Genomic DNA, 19,303 nt, shown 5'->3' with positions numbered 1-19,303 from the left:
CCCTCATAGTCTGTTTCTGACCGTTTGAGCAGACACATGCACATTTGTGGCCTGCTGGAAGTCATTTTGCAGGGCTCTGGCAGTGCTCCTCCTTGCATAAAGGCAGAGGTAGCGGTCCTGCTGCTGGGTTGTTGCCCTCCTACGGCCTCCTCCACGTCTCCTGATGTACTGGCCTGTCTCCTGGTAGCACCTCCATGCTCTGGACACTACGCTGACAGACACAATAAACCTTCTTGCCACAGCTCACATTGATGTGCCATCCTGGATGAGCTGCACTACCTGAGCCACTTGTGCGGGTTGTAGACTCTGTCTCATGCTACCACTAGAGTGAAAGCACCGCCAGCATTCAAAAGTGACCAAAACATCAGCCAGGAAGCATTGGAACTGAGAAGTGGTCTGGTTACCACCTGCAGAACCACTCCTTTATTGGGGGTGTCTTGCTAATTGCCTATAATTTCCACCTGTTGTCTAATCCATTTGCACAACAGCATGTGAAATGTATTGTCAATCAGTGCTGCTTCCTAAGTGGACAGTTTGATTTCACAGAAGTGTGATTGACTTGGAGTTACATTGTGTTGTTTAAGTGTTCCCTTTATTTTTTTGAGCAGTGTATTTTCAGATTTGAGACTAACACCTCTAACTATACAAAACATTTCAGCTAGGTTTCATATAGAATATTTGGGAAACATCTGGCGCATATATATATAAATAAAAATGAATCTGGATGTCAAAACACATCACTATCTTAACAGATATATCCAAGAATAATTATTTAATACATTAAATTACTTATGTTTTTTATTTCATTATTCTTCAAACAGAATCCATAGGCAGTTCATTTCAGGATGGTGTCTTCAGAGGCTGTAAAAAAACAGAAAAACATGTTTCACAACATTTCCTCAGTTACATCTTCACTGCAGACCTAACATTCTGATGCGTTTTTAAAAAATGTACCTTCTGCAAGTGCTTTGGCAATTTTCTCTTGCTCCTCTCGGATCTTCTTCTCTGCCTCCTCAACAAGCCTCTCTTTCTCTGCTCTTGGCTTCAGATAGTCTAAGGGAAATACAGCAATGACACTGACACTGCAATAATGATCATTCAAAATACCCTCATGTGACATTACAACAATCGTATATCTTGGTAGTAAGCTACTTACCATATCTTTGTTTGCCATAAAACATGCCAATGAGCAAGAATGACCACCTGGCCGTCTGAAATAAAGAAAATTGATTAGCTAGTTAGTTAACTTACACAGTTCAAACGTATGCGATTGCCTTGACCACTATCTATTTATGCTGGTTGACTTTCAATCGTCTTTTGGCAGAAGATTTAATTCGTGTCTTGCACGCTAACGTTAGACTACATGTGAGATGACCTGGAACGGCCCCAGTTAGCCATGCTAGCTAATAAGTTAGCACGTTAGCGAGCGTACTCGGCAAGTAGCCAATACTGTGACCTTGCCTCAGAATTATTATAGACTAGTGAGTTGAACTATTAAACCTGGGTCAAAGTAACATATTGTCATCTATTTTGGCTGGATTATTTAGTTATACTATCTTTATGGCAGGTATATCGTAATTTAGCTGGCTAGCTAACCCTCATTGGATTGAACCAGTCAATGTCATACGATTAACATATGTTAGAAGCTAGCTAGCTAAACTTACTAACAAGCTACACGTCTGATTTTAACATGACATAAAATAACCTGCTATATTCACCATATGCATTCAAATGAGTTAGTACAACAAGTTATTAAAATGAATATAGGTTTACCTTGATGACAGGAGAGACTGCAACTGGAGGAACCATTTTGCTAGTGAGAAATTGAGGAAGTCTTATTTTTCTTCTATAATATAATGGACATCGCAAACAAAAGTTAGAGGTGCATGCCGCCACCTACTGTACTGGAGTGTGTAGTCTATCACAGTTCACAGACTAAATGAATAAATACATAAACATTCAAATAAACTAAACCCTCCTATCTAATCATGTACTACTAAGAAAATAAAAAAGAGTCATAGTAACTTGTAACAAACCCTTCCCCATCCCCCTTCGAGAGCATCCTGACCGGTTGCATCACCGCCTGGTATGACAACTGCTCGGGAATCTGACTGTAAGACGCTTCAGAGGGTAGTGCGTACCGCCAAGCTTCAGAGGGTAGTGCGTACGGCCAAGCTTCCTTACGTCCAGGACCTATATACTGTACCAGTATATAGGTCATGTCGGCACATGTGACAAATACAATTTGATTTGATTTGATTTGAAATCCCTTCCAACTCCACATCCTCATCCAACCTCAATAACCCTACACTTCAATCTTTCCCTCCCTTCCACATACCAATACTTACAACAATACCGGTACTTACAACAATACATCAACACATGCTTGACTGTTTCATCAACCATATACTCCGTACACAAACCATTCCCATGCTTGCCAAACAGATCTAATGACGAGTTCAATGTACAATGCCCTAGACGCAACTGAGCAAACAGCACCATCTCTTCCTTCCTAATCTGATCATTGAATCTTGGTCCACCAACCTTTCTTTGTAGGGAAAATAAATGCTGGCCTTTGGGCTCGCTGTCCCACCTCTTCTGCCACACATCTATCATAATGGCTCTAATCTTACATTTGGTCTCACCTCTACCCAATTATATCTTGTTTTAAAGCATTTTTTTCTTCCTGGTCTACTATTTCACTCCCACCCACTCTCAAGTGAGCTGGGACCCAGGGACCCAAATCATTTTCGATTTGCCAGATAAGCTATTCAACACAGACAAGGAAACTGATCATAATATAATTCTGACAGGTTGAGCATCCTCCACCCACTAGAGGGCAGCTACTATCGCCAACAGTTCAACTGAGTTTACTGACAGTTCATCTGACATATCTTCACGTCAAGTTCAGGAATGTACACGCCTGCTCCTCTCCAGTAAGACCCCTATCTGTGTTTGAGGATGTCAAAAAAAGACAATCTATTATAATGACAAGATAGTCTAGTGACCACTCTACAATGGAAATATATGTCATCAAAGAAGGAAGGCAGGCGGGAGGAGGCGAGATCAGGTGGGGGAATTCTAGCCAATGAGAGGGTAGATACCCGTAAACAATAGGCACAACTCGGATATAAAGTTGTTTTCTTTCAAAGTAGGCTGAAATGCATTTATTTTATTTAACTAGGCAAGTCAGTTAAGAACAAATTCTTATTTACAATGACGGCCTACCAAATGGCAAAAGGCCTCCTGCAGGGACGGGGGCCTGGGATTAAAAAAATAAAAATATACAATATAAATATAGGACAAAACACACATCACAACAAGAGAGACAACGCTACAGAAAGAGACACCTAAGACAACATAACAAGGCAGCAAAACATGACAACACAGCAATGGTAGCAACACAACATGACAACATGGTAGCAGCACAAAAACATGGTACAAACATTATTGTCAACAGCACAAAGGTCAAGAAGGTAGAGACAGCAATACATCACGCAAAGTAGCCACAACTGTCAGTAAGAGTGTCCATGATTGAGTCTTTTAATGAAGAGATTGAGATAAAACTGTCCAGTTTGAGTGTTTGTTGCAGCTGTAGTGAACTGAAAAGAGGAGCGATCCAGGGATGTGTATGCTTTAGGTACCTTTAAAAGAATGTGACTGGCAGAACAGGTGTTGTATGTGGAGGATGAGGGCTGAAGTAGATATCACAGATAGGGGGGAGTAAGGCCTAAGAGGGTTTTATAAATAAGAATCAAACAGTGGGTCTTGCGACGGGTATACAGAGATGGCCAGTTTACAGAGGAGTATAGAGTGCAGTGATGTGTCCTATAAGGAGGATTGGTGGCCATTTGATGGCTGAATGGTAAAGAACATCTAGCCGCTCGAGATCAACCTTACCTGCCGATCAATGAATGTCCCCGTTATCTAGCATGGGTAGGATGGTCATCTAAAATCAGGGTTAGTTTGGCAGTTGGGGTGAAAGAGGAGCGATTACGATAGAGGAAACCTAGTCAGGATTTAACTTTAGCCTGCAGCTTTGAAATGTGCTGAGAGAAGGACAGTGCACCATCTAACCATACTCCCAACTACTTGTACGAGGTGACTACCTCAAGCTCTAAACCCTTAGAGGTAGTAATAACACCTGTGGAAAGAGGGGCATTCTTCTTACCAGACTTTTGTTTTGGAGGTGTTCAGAACAAGGTTAAGGGTAGAGAAAGCTTGTAGGACACTAAAAAAACGTTGTTTAACACAAAATCCAGGGAGGGGCCAGCTGAGTATAAGACTTTATCATCTGCATATAAATGGATGAGAGAGCTTCCTACTGCCTGAGCTATGTTGTTGATGTAAATTGAGAAGAGCGTGGGGCCTAGGATTGAGCCTTGTGGGCTACTCCCTGGCAGTGGCTGAGACAGCAGATTTTCTGACTTTATACACTGCACTCTTTGGTAGAGGTAGTTAGCAAACCAGGCCAAAGACCCCTCAGAGACACCAATACTCCTTAGCCGGCCCACAAGAATGGAATGGTCTACCGTATCAAAAGCTTTGGCCAAGTCAATAAAAATAGCAACACAATATTGCTTAGAATCAAGGGCAATGGTGACATCATTGAGGACCTTTAAGGTTGCAGTGACACATCCATAACCTGAGCGGAAACCAGATTGCATACCAGAGAGAATACTATAGATACTATATCAAGAAAGACAGTCAGTTGATTATTGCCAAGTTTTTCCAAAACTTTTGATGAACAGGTTCAAAATAGAAATAGGCCTTTAACAGTTAGGATCAGCTTGATCTCCCCCTTTAAATAAAGGATGAGCTGTGGCTGCCTTCCAAGCAATGGGAACCTCCACAGAAAGGAGAGAATGGTTAAAAAGGTTGGAGATAGGTTTTGCGATGATAGGGGCAGCAACCTTAAAGAAGAAAGGGTCTAAACCATCTGACCCAGATTTTTGGGGGGGTCAAGTTTAAGGAGCTCCTTTAGCACCTCGGACTCAGTGACTGCCTGCAGGGAGAAACTTTGTAGCAGGGCAGGGGAAAAAGAGGGAGAAGCATAGGGGATAGTCACATTAGAAGGGGTGGGAGATGAGGAAATGTTGGACGGGCAAGGAGGCATGGCTGTCAAATAGTAATCCTGACTCAATGAAGTGGTGATTAAAGAGCTCGGCCATGTAAAACAGTGATCACCAATGTCATTACAGAAAACACCAGACTGATGCCTATCAGGATTATTTGTGAGGATAACATCGAGGAGAGTAGCCTTTTCTGGGTGCTTGGAGTCATACCTTGTGGGATTGGTGATAATCTGAGAAGGATTTAGGGAGTCCCATTGCTTTAGGACTTGGTCAGGTGGTTTAAGATTGTCCCAGTTTAGGTCACCTACCACTACAAATTCAGACTTAGTGTAAGGGGCCAGGAGAGAGCTTAGGGCAGGTAGGGTACAGGCTGGTGCTGATGGAGGACAATAGCACCCAGCGACAGTCAACAAAGAGCTATTTGAAAGTTTAATGCTTAAAACTAGCAAATCAAATTGTTTGGGGACAGACTTGGTGGAGACAACCGAGCACTGAAGGTGATCCTTGGTAAAGATTGCCACTCCCCCACCTTTGGAAGATCGGTCTTGCCGAAAAAGGTTATAACCAGAAAGGTTAACATCTGTATTCAAAACACTCTTCCTTAACCACGTCTTAGTACTGACCAACACATCTGGATTGGAGCTGTGAACCCACACTTTCAATTGATACATTCTAATGTTATTAAGATGCAGAAAACCCAGGCTATTACGAGAGCAGAAAACAGTGAGGCAGATATCAGAGCACAAGTCAGAATTGGGGCTAGCAACAGTAGGTGGGCCAGGGTGTACATGCACATTTCCAGATATCATCAACAGTAATACAATCAAGGCATGGCAGAGGACAAGGAGAGCTCTGCAGTGCTGATTTAAGACATCAATGTGCATCAGATGGCAACAAGATCATATTGTACAGCAATTTCATCAGGTAACATGAATTCAAAGCCGGCGAGAGGTGGTTAGAATAGGATGGGAGGCCAAAAGTCTGTGTAACCAATAGAGAGTCAGAGTTCCGAGTATGGGAACTAACATAGTCTGTCCCACGGTTGGGTAAAGAAAGTTTGTAGCCAACAAAGTATGCAGGAGTCATGAGGGAAATAGCAAAATGCACAAGATTAAAAAAATATACATATAACGACTTTGGGCTAGCCATTGTACGTTCAGAGTCACTAGCCCCAACAGTGCGTGTGTGCTGGAGGTGAGCGAAAGCTCGGGAGAGAGGGGTGAGTGTGGTGGAGGTACCTGTACCAGACAGGGGGAGACAGGCCAGGGCAGACGGTGAACAGATCCACAGGTGGAATCCAAGCAGCAGTGCAGCAGGCAATGGGAGTAGGTGTGTGCCATGTGCATCCACTTATATCAGTGCACAGAACTAGGAATTTGAATATTTAATAGCATTTCTGACAACCTAATCATTACGAAACTTCTATTTGATCAAATAAGCCTCACGTAGCAAATTAACAATAACCATTTTTGTTGACCAAACTCAACACTCATAAGATGTTTCTTATTAAGTGTCTCCTGACCCATCCTGTCTCAGCCTCCAGTATTTATGCTGCAGTAGTTTATGTGTCGGGGGGCTAGGGTCAGTTTGTTATATCTGGAGTACTTCTCCTGTCCTATTCGGTGTCCTGTGTGAATCTAAGTGTGCGTTCTCTAATTCTCTCCTTCTCTCTTTCTTTCTCTCTCTCGGAGGACCTGAGCCCTAGGACCATGCCCCAGGACTACCTGACATGATGACTCCTTGCTGTCCCCAGTTCACCTGGCCGTGCTGCTGCTCCAGTTTCAACTGTTCTGCCTTATTATTATTCGACCATGCTGGTCATTTATGAACATTTGAACATCTTGGCCATGTTCTGTTATAATATCCACCCGGCACAGCCAGAAGAGGACTGGCCATCCCACATAGCTCTCTCTAATTCTCTCTCGGAGGACCTGAGCCCTAGGACCATGCCCCTGGAATACCTGACATGATGACTCCTTGCTGTCCCCAGTCCACCTGACTGTGCTGCTGCTCCAGTTTCAACTGTTCTGCCTTATTATTATTCGACCATGCTGATCATTTCTGAACATTTGAACATCTTGGCCATGTTCTGTTATAATCTCCACCTGGCACAGCCAGAAGAGGACTGGCCACCCCACATAGCCTGGTTCCTCTCTAGGTTTCTTCCTAGGTTTTGGCCTTTCTAGGGAGTTTTTCCTAGCCACCGTGCTTCTACACCTGCATTGCTTGCTGTTTGGGGTTTTAGGCTGGGTTTCTGTACAGCACTTTCAGATATCAGCTGATGCACGAAGGGCTATATAAATACATTTGATTTTGATTTGATTTGATTAACTTGTTCAGTGATTTTTGATAGCAGATCAAATTGAATGCAAATACATCTTCTTTTTTTTATTTTTTTTTTACCACATATAGCTCAGTGGGTTCCCACATGGGGTTTATTTAGTCACCATTCTTTTTTATCTAAAGAAAACATTAGATAGGCTACATAGTCTGTGTGTGTTCTAGGCAAATAGAGTCCCAGTGAAATACTGCCATTCTAGCAATTATCATTATTCAGAGAAAGCAGTCATGAATCTCATGCAGAAAAATGCACCAACGAATGGCAAATCATTTATTTTATTGTATTTGTTATTGTGTGAATCAAATGCATTTCTATGACATGGGCTTTTTAAGAAACCAAGGCCTTTATTCCCTCACACTCTCAGTCAGAAAGGTCAGACCTATCGCATAAAACCTAAGGTTGTCATGGACTTTCAGTACAATATGACATAGGTAACACACCTGTCAGGTGATAACCAGCCAACTATGACAACTGATCTGAAATGCTGATCTGAAATTAATTTACGATGAGTATTTAAGTTTACGTTTATCATCCTCATCACCTTTGTTGTCAACCAGTGTGTAATGTGTCTTGTTAAATATAGAATACAAGTATTCAATGTGATTAAGCCATGCTATGTAACCCATAGGTTCAATATAAAAATGCAACATTGTATGTAATTTAGGCCTATACATTGCAGTCACAGTTATTCATAAAGGGAAAACAGAGAAAGTACTGAATTTGTGGACGGTAATTGTTCTTGAATGAAAATGTCATATCACCCCCAAAATAACCACAATAAATAAGATAAAGATTATTGATGTGAAACAAGAAACAAACCAAAAAACAAGATATTGGCACACATTGTTCAGTCGTTGTCATAGATGCAATCTGCAAAGAAATGTGAATTATTAGGCTAACTAGAAATGATAGAAATAATACATAAATACAAATCCTCTGACATTAAAAAAAAACATACCAGCACCATATTGCAAGAATAAAATGGATCTAGTTGATCACTTGATCTTTGTATAAATGCCATTGTTTCATGTCAAAAGTCTGAAACGTACCATCACCAATGTCATCATAGATATCAGAATCTCTGTAAAAGCAAAACAGATCATTTATATCAAATTCAGGGCATTTCATATCTAAGCATTTTCTCTGCAGTTTTGGTGAACTGGTCAATAACATACTTTAGATGGTGTGTATTTCTGGATGTTTTTGTATGATCTGTTTTTGTGTTGTACTTACTCTACTGCAATATGGCTAGTCAAGACGTAGCCAACTAAAGGAGAGAGAGAGATGACCATCATTAAAGTTGCAAAAATGGTGTTATTGCAGAATGCCTATGTGTGGATTCATTGTTACTCACACTTGCCCTCCTCGTTCCTGCAGATGAGCTTGTTGTCTACAGGCTCAACAATGACATCCACAGTCTCCCCAGGTCTCAACGGTAGATCTTTACTGCTCCACTTCTTATTGGCCAAGGTGGAAACGATGGTCACCTGATACAATACCTGGATCTCCCGATCATGCTATTGGTGGGAGAGAACAGGATTGAGGGTCAAACAAACACATAAAATGTCAAATCTATGTCAATGGTAATAGCATACTACTTACCTTGAACTTCTTTCTGAAATCCTTCTCTTCCTTCTCAAATTTCTTTAGCTTTTTAGGATCTTTGTCCTCAGCCTTATCCTTGGTTTTACTTTGTGGGAGACTGAAAAGAGAGAGATGGAACGTGACATTATCAACATTTTTTCCCAGTCGGGGATTAGGACATTCTTATGTCATTACAGCAACTTTGTTTAACCATGGGTCCATTTTTCTCTCTCTCTCTCATTACCTGCTGATAGATGGAGTCGGAGGGAAGTTAGTGACATCCACATCATCATAGATTTCCTCGTCAATGACCTCAGCCAATTGTTCTATAACAGCAAGAGATACAAAGAAAGAATAGTAAAAACACATTGAAAATGTACGTTTTTGTAATGCCACTGACACAGAGCACACAGTCACCCAAGATATTAAACATAATACTTTACCAGTATTTCCTTCCTGATCAAACTGGGAAGGTGGAGGTACTCTGAAAATGAAAAAAAAAATTAATTCAAATCTTAGTCTATGTTATGCCTTGTCTCTGGTGTAATTTGATTTGATTGCTTGTGCTGTAGGTCAATTTTGATCAAATGGACATGAATCAACCCAGATAATTGAACAACCACACAGAAAGTCAACAAATGCCAACAATTACAATTGTTTAACTCATACCTGTACATAGATCATTGTGGGTACATTTACGTTTATAGACAGAATGAAACGGTTGTTAAAGGCCAAGTGCAGTCAAAACTGTGATTACTGTGTTTTATATATATTTCCACACCACGAGGTTGGAATAATACTGTGAAATTGTGAAAATTATGATAACGCCACTTTAGCTGTTTGAAAAGGCTGCCTGAAATGTCAGCCTGTTTTGGTGGGATGGAGTTTGGTCTAGTTAATAGACCAATAAGAAAAAGTTCCAAACCTCTCTACCAATAACAGCTAGTTTTCAGTTTTCCCCTCCCTACTCAGACCACTTCCTGACAGTTCTAGCAAAATTCTTGCTTGAGAGATTGCTTCTTAGAAAAGAGTTTGTTTCTTTTTTTAAAAACCATTTTAATTGAACACGATCACAGTTGTTACCCAGAAATGATATGATACTGAGATCAAAACGGCTGCATTGGACCTTTAATTAACTGAAGGACATACAAAAACAGTATTTTTATTGATGTTTTAAGAATGATTTCAGACTGATTCAATTATTCAGTAATGAGTTAATGAATCCCTTCTGTCCCTCCTGTTTAGTTCGTTGAGATTTTGGGTTATAGGGTTAGGAGTTAATGACAGTGAATTTTCCTGATCCATCTTACTAAATGAGAGAATTACTCAATTTTGCTGCCTGGGCCTTTTCTCCACTCCTCGAAGCCCTTTAACACCCAAGAGAGGCCGCGAGGTTTAGGAGGCAATCTGGTGTCCGAGAGGCTAGGGTTGCACATACACACACACACACACACTTATTTACATACACACACACAGACACATGCATAGAAAGTATACACTCACAGATGAACGCACGCCAATGAATCTACATCATCAGAGTGCAGCAGGTATTCTCACCTGACGTTGAAGCTTGACTCGTCCAGATCATCATATACGTCCCCATCCTCCTCAGGTGGTGGAGGAAGAACCACTAGGAATGACAAAAGGAAGATTGAAGCTACTGTCGATGTAACTCAGATCATGTGACCACATTGCCATATTGTGTTATTCACTTTCAATATTAAGTTGTGGTCATTTGAAACTTACTTCCTGGACCCTTGATCCCACTGGAATGAGGAAAACATGATTTCAATGGAGCACATAATCACACAGTCCAAACTACAGTGAAAGGGATTGATGCAGTGCATTTTTCATAATAAGGTATTCATGTCTTTCCAATGGTTATCTGTCTCAAAGGTTTTGATAGTGTCAGTGGCCATTTTACCTGCTGTGGTTATTATGAAAGTCCACGTCATCATATACCTCCGGTTCGTGTTCCATCTGACTGGGTGTAGACCCACCCTGACGCTTCAGAGTGTCAAAGTCAATCGCAACGGACTCCGTCTTCACATAGCCATCTGAAAATATACAAAGCACATGTCTAAGTCTCACAAATGGGGAACATTTAAATGGATGTGAGGGAGAAAAGTAAGACACATAGAAAGGAGATGGAGTAGAGGAGGAAGAGCAGACAGGAGGAGGAGGAGACAGCTGTCACTTACAGGAGCCATCCTGTGACCTTCCCAGCCAGCGGCCCTCTGGGTTGTCCAAAACACGCATGATGTCAATAGACTCTCCCTGCTTCAGCCCCAGGTCCGTCTTGCTCCCTTTACAGTCCACTCTGGCCTTGGCCCTGTGGACGACCTCCAGTGGACCAGTCAGCTGCCACATTAAGGAGAAATAAAAACATGATAGAGGATGCAACGTAATACACATTAACTTCCCAAATATTCTACAGGATGGACTCCATGATAACTACAATATAGCAAGACTTAGGGGAACCACTGAACAACAGGCTTGTGCAGTGCAAACACTCACTTTGAATTTCTTTCTGGCATCCTGTTCTTTCTTCTCCCGTTCTTTCTGTTCTTTCTTTTCCACCTGTCGTTTTTTCTCCTCCCTCTCTCGCTTTTTCTCTTGTTCCTTTGACGATTCCCTGGTAAAAATAAGTGTCAGTGGTGTTAATGCTCACTAGAGGGCAGTGTTCATTTAAAACCTGGTACAATAAAAGTTGAATAGAAACTGGAGGGAATCCATAGAGATACTGTGGATAGAGGACTCAACTTGGATATAACCCATTTTATATCCATATAACCCATGGACATTGAAGACCAATGTATGTACGCCATTGAGGGTAATGTATGCACTCACTACTGTATTATTCGCCGCTCTGGATAAGAGCATCTGAATTTGCTATATAACCCATTTTATATCCATATAACCCCTGGACATTGTCATTGAAGACAATGTATGAACGCCATATGCACTCACTACTGTATTATTAGTCGCATTGGATAAGAGCATCTGAAATTGCTAAAATGTACATTTTAAAATATTCACCACCATCTATCTAATGGCCAAAATAAATGACACACAATATTTGGCTTAGAACTCCAGCCCTGCAGGGGGTGGTAAAACCACCAATATTAGCGTTACACTGTTTAAATTTGTATTTGTATTTTTTTACTACTTTAAAATGGAGATAGCCTCAATTGCGCTGCCCAAGCTGTCACAGGTGCCATAATGGCACAGATACAAAGATGAGACCTTTTAACATCTCTATGAGGGAATATTTCTCACCATCTTTCATCAAGATCTTCATACATTTCATCACTTTCACTGTCCTATTGGAGGAAAAATATTTAGTTTGAATACTGTACGAATACATGGCAATAGTTTGTAAACAATAAAATAAAATAAAAAAATCAGAAATGTTGACAAAGTGACAAATATTTAAAGTCACCTCATTCCTTTGACTGGGAGGGTTGTTCATTAACCCCACATCATCATAGTTCTCATCTGGGTCAGGTTGGATTCTGGAGGCAGAGACAGTCAGTCAGTCAACTGGCCAAAATGACCCACCACATCCATGATAATAAAGTCAGTACACAAGTATTCAATTTGATGTTTCTATGCTGTGAAGAAAGTGCATTGTGCCTCTACAGGCCAATGTGTATTTTACTTGTGTATGTACCTCAGTGCCAATCACCCTAGTCTAATATTGTTCGGTTTTCACACGACATTCCCCTGATTATCAGAGTCTGATACTCACATGGCTCCTGGTGGTCGCGGTGGCAGGCTAGGGGCCATGGGGTTAGAGGGCAGGGGTGGGGCCACATGGTTACTGGGGTGAGAGGCAGGAGGTGGGGGAACACTTCCCTTTCTAAACCCAGCAGGACCTTCAGGGTAAAATCACAAACCTTTAGATGGTCCTTTCAGACATTAGTGAAGAAAAACATTTCCTTTTGAAATCAATTGCAGATTCTTAATATAGCAATTGAATAAGACCTCAGTCCTCCGTGTTCTATGGACGTTATTCTGTAGTTGAAAGGGAATGCACAGTAGCGGAGTTTGAGATAAAAAATATTAACAATCCTTGTCCCTACATCGTGTCCAGCAGAAAACAAGGGATATCTGGTTACTGAATATGTTGAATTTCATCCTGCATGTAGACAACAATCCTTACAAAAAACACACGAATAGTGTCTGTAACTCAAAACGACACTGTCCCCAGAGGGAGTATGGAATTCACATTGGACCCCTCTTCTGTCTGCGGACTTACAGTAATGCAAACCGCGGTGAAGTCTATCTTTAGTCAAAACCATGTTCACATGTGGATCCAAAAAAAGGAAACCTTTCACTTGAATGTGTCCCTGTTGAAAGAGGAACTCCGCAATTAGGGAGCAAACATCAGCTGTAAAAAAGGAGGAAGGTAAAACAGTACCTAGAGCGGGAACTTGAATAGAGGAAGCCAATGTTCGCGTCTTTGGTTTCACATTTCAACGTGGAATTGTACTTCTGTGTGTAACGACTTTTATAAAGCTTTTGGAAGGTCATCCCATCTAATCGGTCTGTTTGTTGTGATGACAACCTGTGACACGGCTGTCTCCGATCAGTGGAGCATACAAAACCACAGAAACCACTAGACTGGGTGAAAGGCCCGTCAATCTGCAGAACTGGAGCACGCTTAGAAAACCACAGCAGGTGCATCTTAGCAGCTGATAGACTTATCCGGATGTGGCTTATTAGTGGTAAGTGAAAGACAAAACACTTACCATCGGTACTAGCCTCTGTGCCCTTCTTGAACTTTTCCAAGTTGACCCTAGGAGGCCGGTTGGGTTTGGCTGGGGCAGTGCCCAGTGCCAGGATATTAGGCAGTGGGTTCCTTTTGGGGAAAGAAGAGCTACTGGTAAGGGCAGAAGGGTTCAACCCCACGACTGGAATGGTGTGGCCCAGTGGCTTCTTAGTAAAGCTGGGTTTCTTACTGGCTATAGGTTTGGGGGGACAAGAGTCACTGGAGGTGAGGGGGAGTTTGGTTATTTCTTTTACTCCTTCCTCAGATAGTGTCTCTCCTCGATTGAATGCATTCTGGGCAGTCCTGAAGTTTGTGGGCTTGAGGGTAGTGCTTGGTGTGAACGGTTTGATTGTAGAATCCACAGCGCCAGCCACACTATCCTCTGTCTGAAGCCGCATCTTTGCAATGGAGCTGATGGGTTTTATGGAAGGGGGTAATTTGTTCGGCGTACCCCCACTGTCGTCAGGTTTGGAGCTTCTGTCTTTGCCCCAGGTGGGTTTGGCCACACACAGGGGTGGTTTGGGGAAGGCAGGCTTGGTGCCAGACAGGGTCGAGCTCAGAGAGGGCTTCTGGAGAGGGGGTTTTGGCAGAGGAATTTTGACCTCAGCGTCATGGGATACTTCTGGGCCAGGAGGTTTGGGTTTAAATGGGTACTGTTTGGCAGAGGGTTGGCTGTCCTCTTGGGCACTTTCAAACATACTAGCGATCGCTTTGGTTTTGGGCAACTCCCTAACTTCTGGAGCACTCTTGGTGGAGACAGTGTTCTTGAGGAAGTTGGGTTTGGGCGCGGTGGATGCTGCACTGCCTGATAGGCTGGTCTCCAGGACAGGTTTCTTAGGCTGGATGGGGGGTCCAGAGGACAGGGTGGGGTGCACTGCAGCTTTGGGACGTCCTGTAGAGGTGCCCTCTGTGGAGTTTCCCCCCGTGTTGAAGCGAGCCGTGATGGCCTTCACATCAGACTTGTTGTTCTGCTGGCAGCAAACAAACAAAAGACTAGTGAGGAGGAAGTGTCCTTTATGGATACACAGTTTCCCCTAATAAATACTAATTTGAGGAAGACCGAAACAAATAAATGTAATTTACATCAATAGTCATTCATTAAACACTGTTGGTTATGTCTCTATTATACAGGGAGCTAGGGAAAGGAGAAAGAGAGAGAGATAGAGAGAAAAGAGAAAACAGGGAGAAAAAAAGAGGTTGTAACAGATGCTTTATAACTGACATTTAGAAATGACTCCAACCTCCACATGTACAACTTCTCCTTCTTATTGGGTCAGGGTCATCGAAGAGAAAAGTTGTTCTATGATTTTACAGCTTAGATTGACATTTCATCAAAGGACGGCCTCTGAAAAGGATGCTTAACCCTGAGTAAACTATACGATGTTTTCCCCACGCTGGTATTAAACCACCTCAATCTCACCTCAATCTAAAATCAAGCCAACAACGATTTACCTACCTCTCCGTGTCTTGCTGTGCTGAGAGCACTAAGCTCCTCAGGGTCAAGGTATGTGTAACAGATCACAGAGGAAATGCAACAAAGTCATGGCGCTAAACAGGAAGTGGGTACATAGGTGTTTTGTGCTCTCATTGTTTGATTAACCTACACTCTTTGTTTTTCATAGACAATATAGTCATTCTAACGATAATGGTTCTGCTACTACTAGTTGGGGGGAAAAAAGGTATCTTGAATGCCTGGCTGTAAAAAGAGCCGTGTAAATATAATGAAGACCTAATATGACCTAATGAATCAGATTACCCCTCTATGATGAAAGGGTTCTGTATTATGACATTCTGTCTTTCCTTAGCCAAGATGCAAATTACCCTCTGGGGCACAAAAAAAGCTGTTCATCTGTGCACTGTGTGAGCAGGTACCGCAGGTTCTGCTCTCTGGTGAAAGGTTAGAATACTGTATGTATCTGTTATTTGCCACACTGGTGATAGTTGGAGTACAAATCTATGCCTCATGTTGTTGATAATAGAGGACATGTGGTGGATGGCTCTCCTCTTGTAGCACCACACCTCACTGTAATGAGGGTTGTTCGAAATCGAGACATAGCAGTCCTATCATGAGGAAGTGCAAAGGACAGGCGTTCCGATTGCACAACGCTGATGGCCGCCAGACTGGGGAGAAACAAACTGTGCTGTTGTTGGACTTCAGGGGACAAACAATGGACACAGCTAGGGGGCAGAAGTGTCAATTGAAAGTGGCATTAACTCATCAATTAAATTAAACATAATACTTGTTAATACTTGTTTCACAGTGTATTGGACTTGTCACTCTTTATGAATACACATATAGCCTAATAAAGTGTGTCGCGTCACATAAAGAGCAATGTAGGGAGATTATAGTAGTTCACACTGGTTCTGCTTAAGGGAGTCAATGTCACTTGACTTTGTTTTATCATTAGTCTCATTGGTGAGCATCCAGATTACTAGGGGGTAAATGTATAGCCCATTCTCGTGGCTGTTTCTCAACTGTCGTTTCTCCTTAGAAACCACACAGCCCACAACTTCAGCTGGATTCCACTAAACTAGTTTATGTCCCTAATAAATGTAGACATTTCTGAGCTAATGATTATAATGCATCGACATTATAAAGACACTGTCTGCCTGTCATTTATGTGTTGAAGGCTGTGAGACGTACAACCCATTTAACGATATTCAAAGCAGGGACTCCGCCACTCAGACACAGAGAACCGTGACAATGTTATGTCATGTTTACGACTTCACAGATACAGTGGATTTCACTTGTCTATATGGCTACTGTATGTGACGTGGGCTGTCACTAAAACACTGAAAAAGAGACTTTCAGTGCCCTACTGTCTCTAGTCACTTCACCAGAGATGTGCTGCATGCCTAGCAAGACTAAATTACAGCCAACAACCGAGGGTCGAAGGGAACACGTTGACTCTTTTTTTTTTAATCATTGAATGACTTTTCCAACAAATAACGAATCTCCTGACACACTACGGTCAATGTCCTTTAGATGTTAAGCTTGGAGAGAAATGAGAGACAACGAAAAAAAATGCCTTGAGTAAAAGCAAAGAGGAACCACGGGTTTTTTCAATGTGGTGAAAGAAGTTAAAAAGTCTGTATTACACAATCTAGATTGTCACCAACCCGTTATAAAACGGTACTTCTCTAATACGGTTAAGGTTAAGCGCTACTTTAATCCTCTTTAATCATCCAAATCAAAACTACATTTACAAACCCTTCTAAAAGAGACAGTGTAGGTTAATAGTAATCAAGTACAGAATCCCCATCTCATAGCACTTTCATAAAACTTCCCAAGAAAAATGTGCAAAGAAAACAGGGCCTTGTACAACAAATGAGACAATGAATATAGGATCTTGCACATATACAGCGAAATGGGCTAACACCTGCTACTACACGACGGTGTACAACAAAGAATTCAAACAAACACTTTCCCTAAGTTAGCCATACACCCAATAAAGATACAGCACCATTAACTTCTCAGGGTCACAACTCATGAGGATATGATTGTAAGGCAGGTACTCACCATAGTGGCAACAGTCAGCGCCCAGGGAATCTACCCAGTCTGTACGTGGGCTGGCGGCCCTTAGGTAGGAGAGAGTTTCTCTGTGTGTACTGAATGTTTTTTTGTGAGCAATGGCATGAGAGAGAGAGAGAGTGAGTGTGTGTGTGTGTGTGTGTGTGTGTGTGTGTTTGAGCATTTGTGACCTCAGTGTCTGTGTGCTATTGGCTACTTCCCCTCTCTGCTAAATGACTCCTGTGTAGTCATCAGCATGGCAGTCTTATCTCTCTCTGTCCATCTGCTGTATTTGCGTATTTCAAGCAGGTACATTGCTCTTTCCATCTCCAATGAACCACCAGCGTCACAATTCCACAGTAGTTCCCCAGAACTGTCGTGAAATACAACCTTTTTCCTCACACTGGACACACGTCGTTAACTAGTATACAAAACCCTGTAATAAAATGTACTGAATTACATAAGGGGGGGTCAGAGACACAAAGTCCACTGGCTAATGTAGTCAAACTTGAGGGTTAGCCAATAAGTAAATGAGGGATTGATGTTGTTGTTGATTGTAGAGAGGGAATAAAAATGGAATGTTTCTGGATGAATACGGTCTGATATTTTAGATATGAGCTGTCTCAGATCGTTTGTGAAAAATATTGACCTGAAATGAACAAAAATAGAGTTACATCTTTCTCGTCCAAAGTAAAATAATGGCAGGAGGGAGGAAGGTCTGTACCTTTTTTGTTGTTTACTATGCGCTGCGTGGCATTTTCAAGCACATCAAATTTGGTGTCAAATGAAAGCTAAGAATCTAAATTATTGCAAAACGAAGGCATATATAATTTTTTTTTTTACCATTTCCAACGTACAAAATAGGAATAAGCATAGGCTTTGATTTCTGGTCAAATAGATGGAAAAGAGGTCTTAGAAAACATCTAGCAGAAAAAGTCTTAAAAGGCAATCAAACCACCATAATGCTGAAATGATTTGGCCTTGTCATTCAGTTATCAAAAACCCACACATCTTTAAAATGTTTTCACATTTCTCTCCTTCATGAGGAGGGAGGATAATGGACATGTGCAGAAGTAACAAGTATAGGTAGACCTACCAATTAATTATAGTGTTTTTACGGATCATTTGGTTTGTGATTTATTAAGTGAGTAAAATGCGTAATTCTGCTCCCAAATCGGTAACAGAAGGACTGCAACTGAATTGGTTACAATCTTAGTTCATAGAAGTCACAAAGCACAGTTGGGTCACCTGCTCTCCTCCCTTCCACTGACATGTTTTCTTTCTGGCACATGGTGGTCAAAGCAAGAGTGTGAAAACAGTTGTGTACAACCCCCCTCTCCCTGACACCTACAAATGAGCAACGTTCCCTCTAATTTATTTTGGCACGGAGCAAATTTCAGGTCTGCTGAGTGCAAACTTGAACATTCTGAAAATGATGTGCAACTTCTGGCGCACGTTAAATATGGGCACTGAGGCTGTACCCTCTTTAAGTTACAGTTATGACATTAGCCAAGTAGGCTACTGTGGCTATTTGATCATAATGTAGGCTACCAGACTGGCCTACCATCAAAAACAAATGGAGAAAATGCATCCCATAACATGTTAACATGGAAATAGCTGTTATATCATTTAGCCTACAGTAGCAGCCAATGTGGGGTGTTCAATGTAGGCCTACATTCCATGAGACTTTTGAAAATACCATGTAGGGATTGACAATAACATGTTTATGTTATGTTATATATCATCCTTCAGACAAGGAGGTGACTGAAAATGTTGTGTTGTTTGATGGAAGAATCCATTTTACAAAACAAAATGCATCATTACTCCCATATCCTTATCACAGAGAATCAAACAAATGATGCTACCCTGTGCCTATTGGCCACTTAGCTTATTCAAGCCAGTCTCAAAATACAACACTTCCCCTTTAAGACAGAAAAAAGCTGTCTTTCTTTTCAAAGATGGCTAGAAATACACATTTTGTGCTCTTGTAGGAAGCAACCACTCCCCCATTGCTGACT

At 41.7% G+C, this 19,303-nt stretch overlaps 1 protein-coding gene and 1 non-coding gene across 4 annotated transcripts; both read right to left on the bottom strand.

Annotated features, from left to right (window-relative positions):
• Positions 1–582: 582 nt before the first annotated feature.
• atp5me lies at positions 583–1,908 on the bottom strand. The gene is made up of 4 exons (XR_005051733.1): positions 1,774–1,908; positions 1,157–1,211; positions 955–1,053; positions 583–861 (listed from the first exon to the last, which is right to left on the bottom strand). It is a non-coding gene; the product is annotated as an ATP synthase membrane subunit e (transcript).
• Positions 1,909–7,672: 5,764 nt separating this feature from the next.
• fybb (FYN binding protein b) lies at positions 7,673–17,693 on the bottom strand. 3 transcript variants are annotated; one of them, XM_021602828.2, is made up of 18 exons: positions 17,295–17,693; positions 13,755–14,745; positions 12,752–12,878; positions 12,443–12,515; positions 12,280–12,323; positions 11,518–11,635; positions 11,202–11,361; positions 10,925–11,057; positions 10,747–10,766; positions 10,558–10,630; positions 10,327–10,422; positions 9,444–9,484; positions 9,245–9,326; positions 9,019–9,118; positions 8,771–8,933; positions 8,650–8,683; positions 8,466–8,497; positions 7,673–8,286 (listed from the first exon to the last, which is right to left on the bottom strand). In XM_021602828.2, the coding sequence occupies exons 1-18, from the start codon at positions 17,295–17,297 to the stop codon at positions 8,264–8,266; spliced, it is 2,313 nt and encodes a 770-aa protein (XP_021458503.2). In that variant the 5' UTR covers positions 17,298–17,693; the 3' UTR covers positions 7,673–8,263. The 3 variants fall into 3 exon arrangements, with proteins under 3 accessions (XP_021458503.2, XP_021458504.2, XP_021458505.2); XM_021602829.2 differs by having other exon boundaries at positions 13,755–14,742; positions 17,295–17,691; XM_021602830.2 differs by lacking the exon at positions 10,327–10,422 and having other exon boundaries at positions 17,295–17,692.
• Between the last annotated feature and the right edge of the window lie 1,610 nt (positions 17,694–19,303).

The sequence above is a fragment of the Oncorhynchus mykiss genome, chromosome 5 (assembly GCF_013265735.2).
Source record: "Oncorhynchus mykiss isolate Arlee chromosome 5, USDA_OmykA_1.1, whole genome shotgun sequence".
NCBI classification, from domain to species: Eukaryota; Metazoa; Chordata; class Actinopteri; order Salmoniformes; family Salmonidae; genus Oncorhynchus; species Oncorhynchus mykiss.
The sequence above is the reverse complement of the archived record's forward strand: the minus strand, read 5'-3'. Positions and strand labels throughout refer to the sequence as shown.

Coding starts and splice junctions, on each gene's coding strand:
- fybb (XM_021602828.2), bottom strand. Junction 8,934..9,018: donor ATTTCAGAAAGAAGTTCAAG/GTAAGTAGTATG, acceptor TCCCACCAATAG/CATGATCGGGAGATCCAGGT. Junction 8,498..8,649: donor ACTAGCCATATTGCAGTAGA/GTAAGTACAACA, acceptor TTGCTTTTACAG/AGATTCTGATATCTATGATG.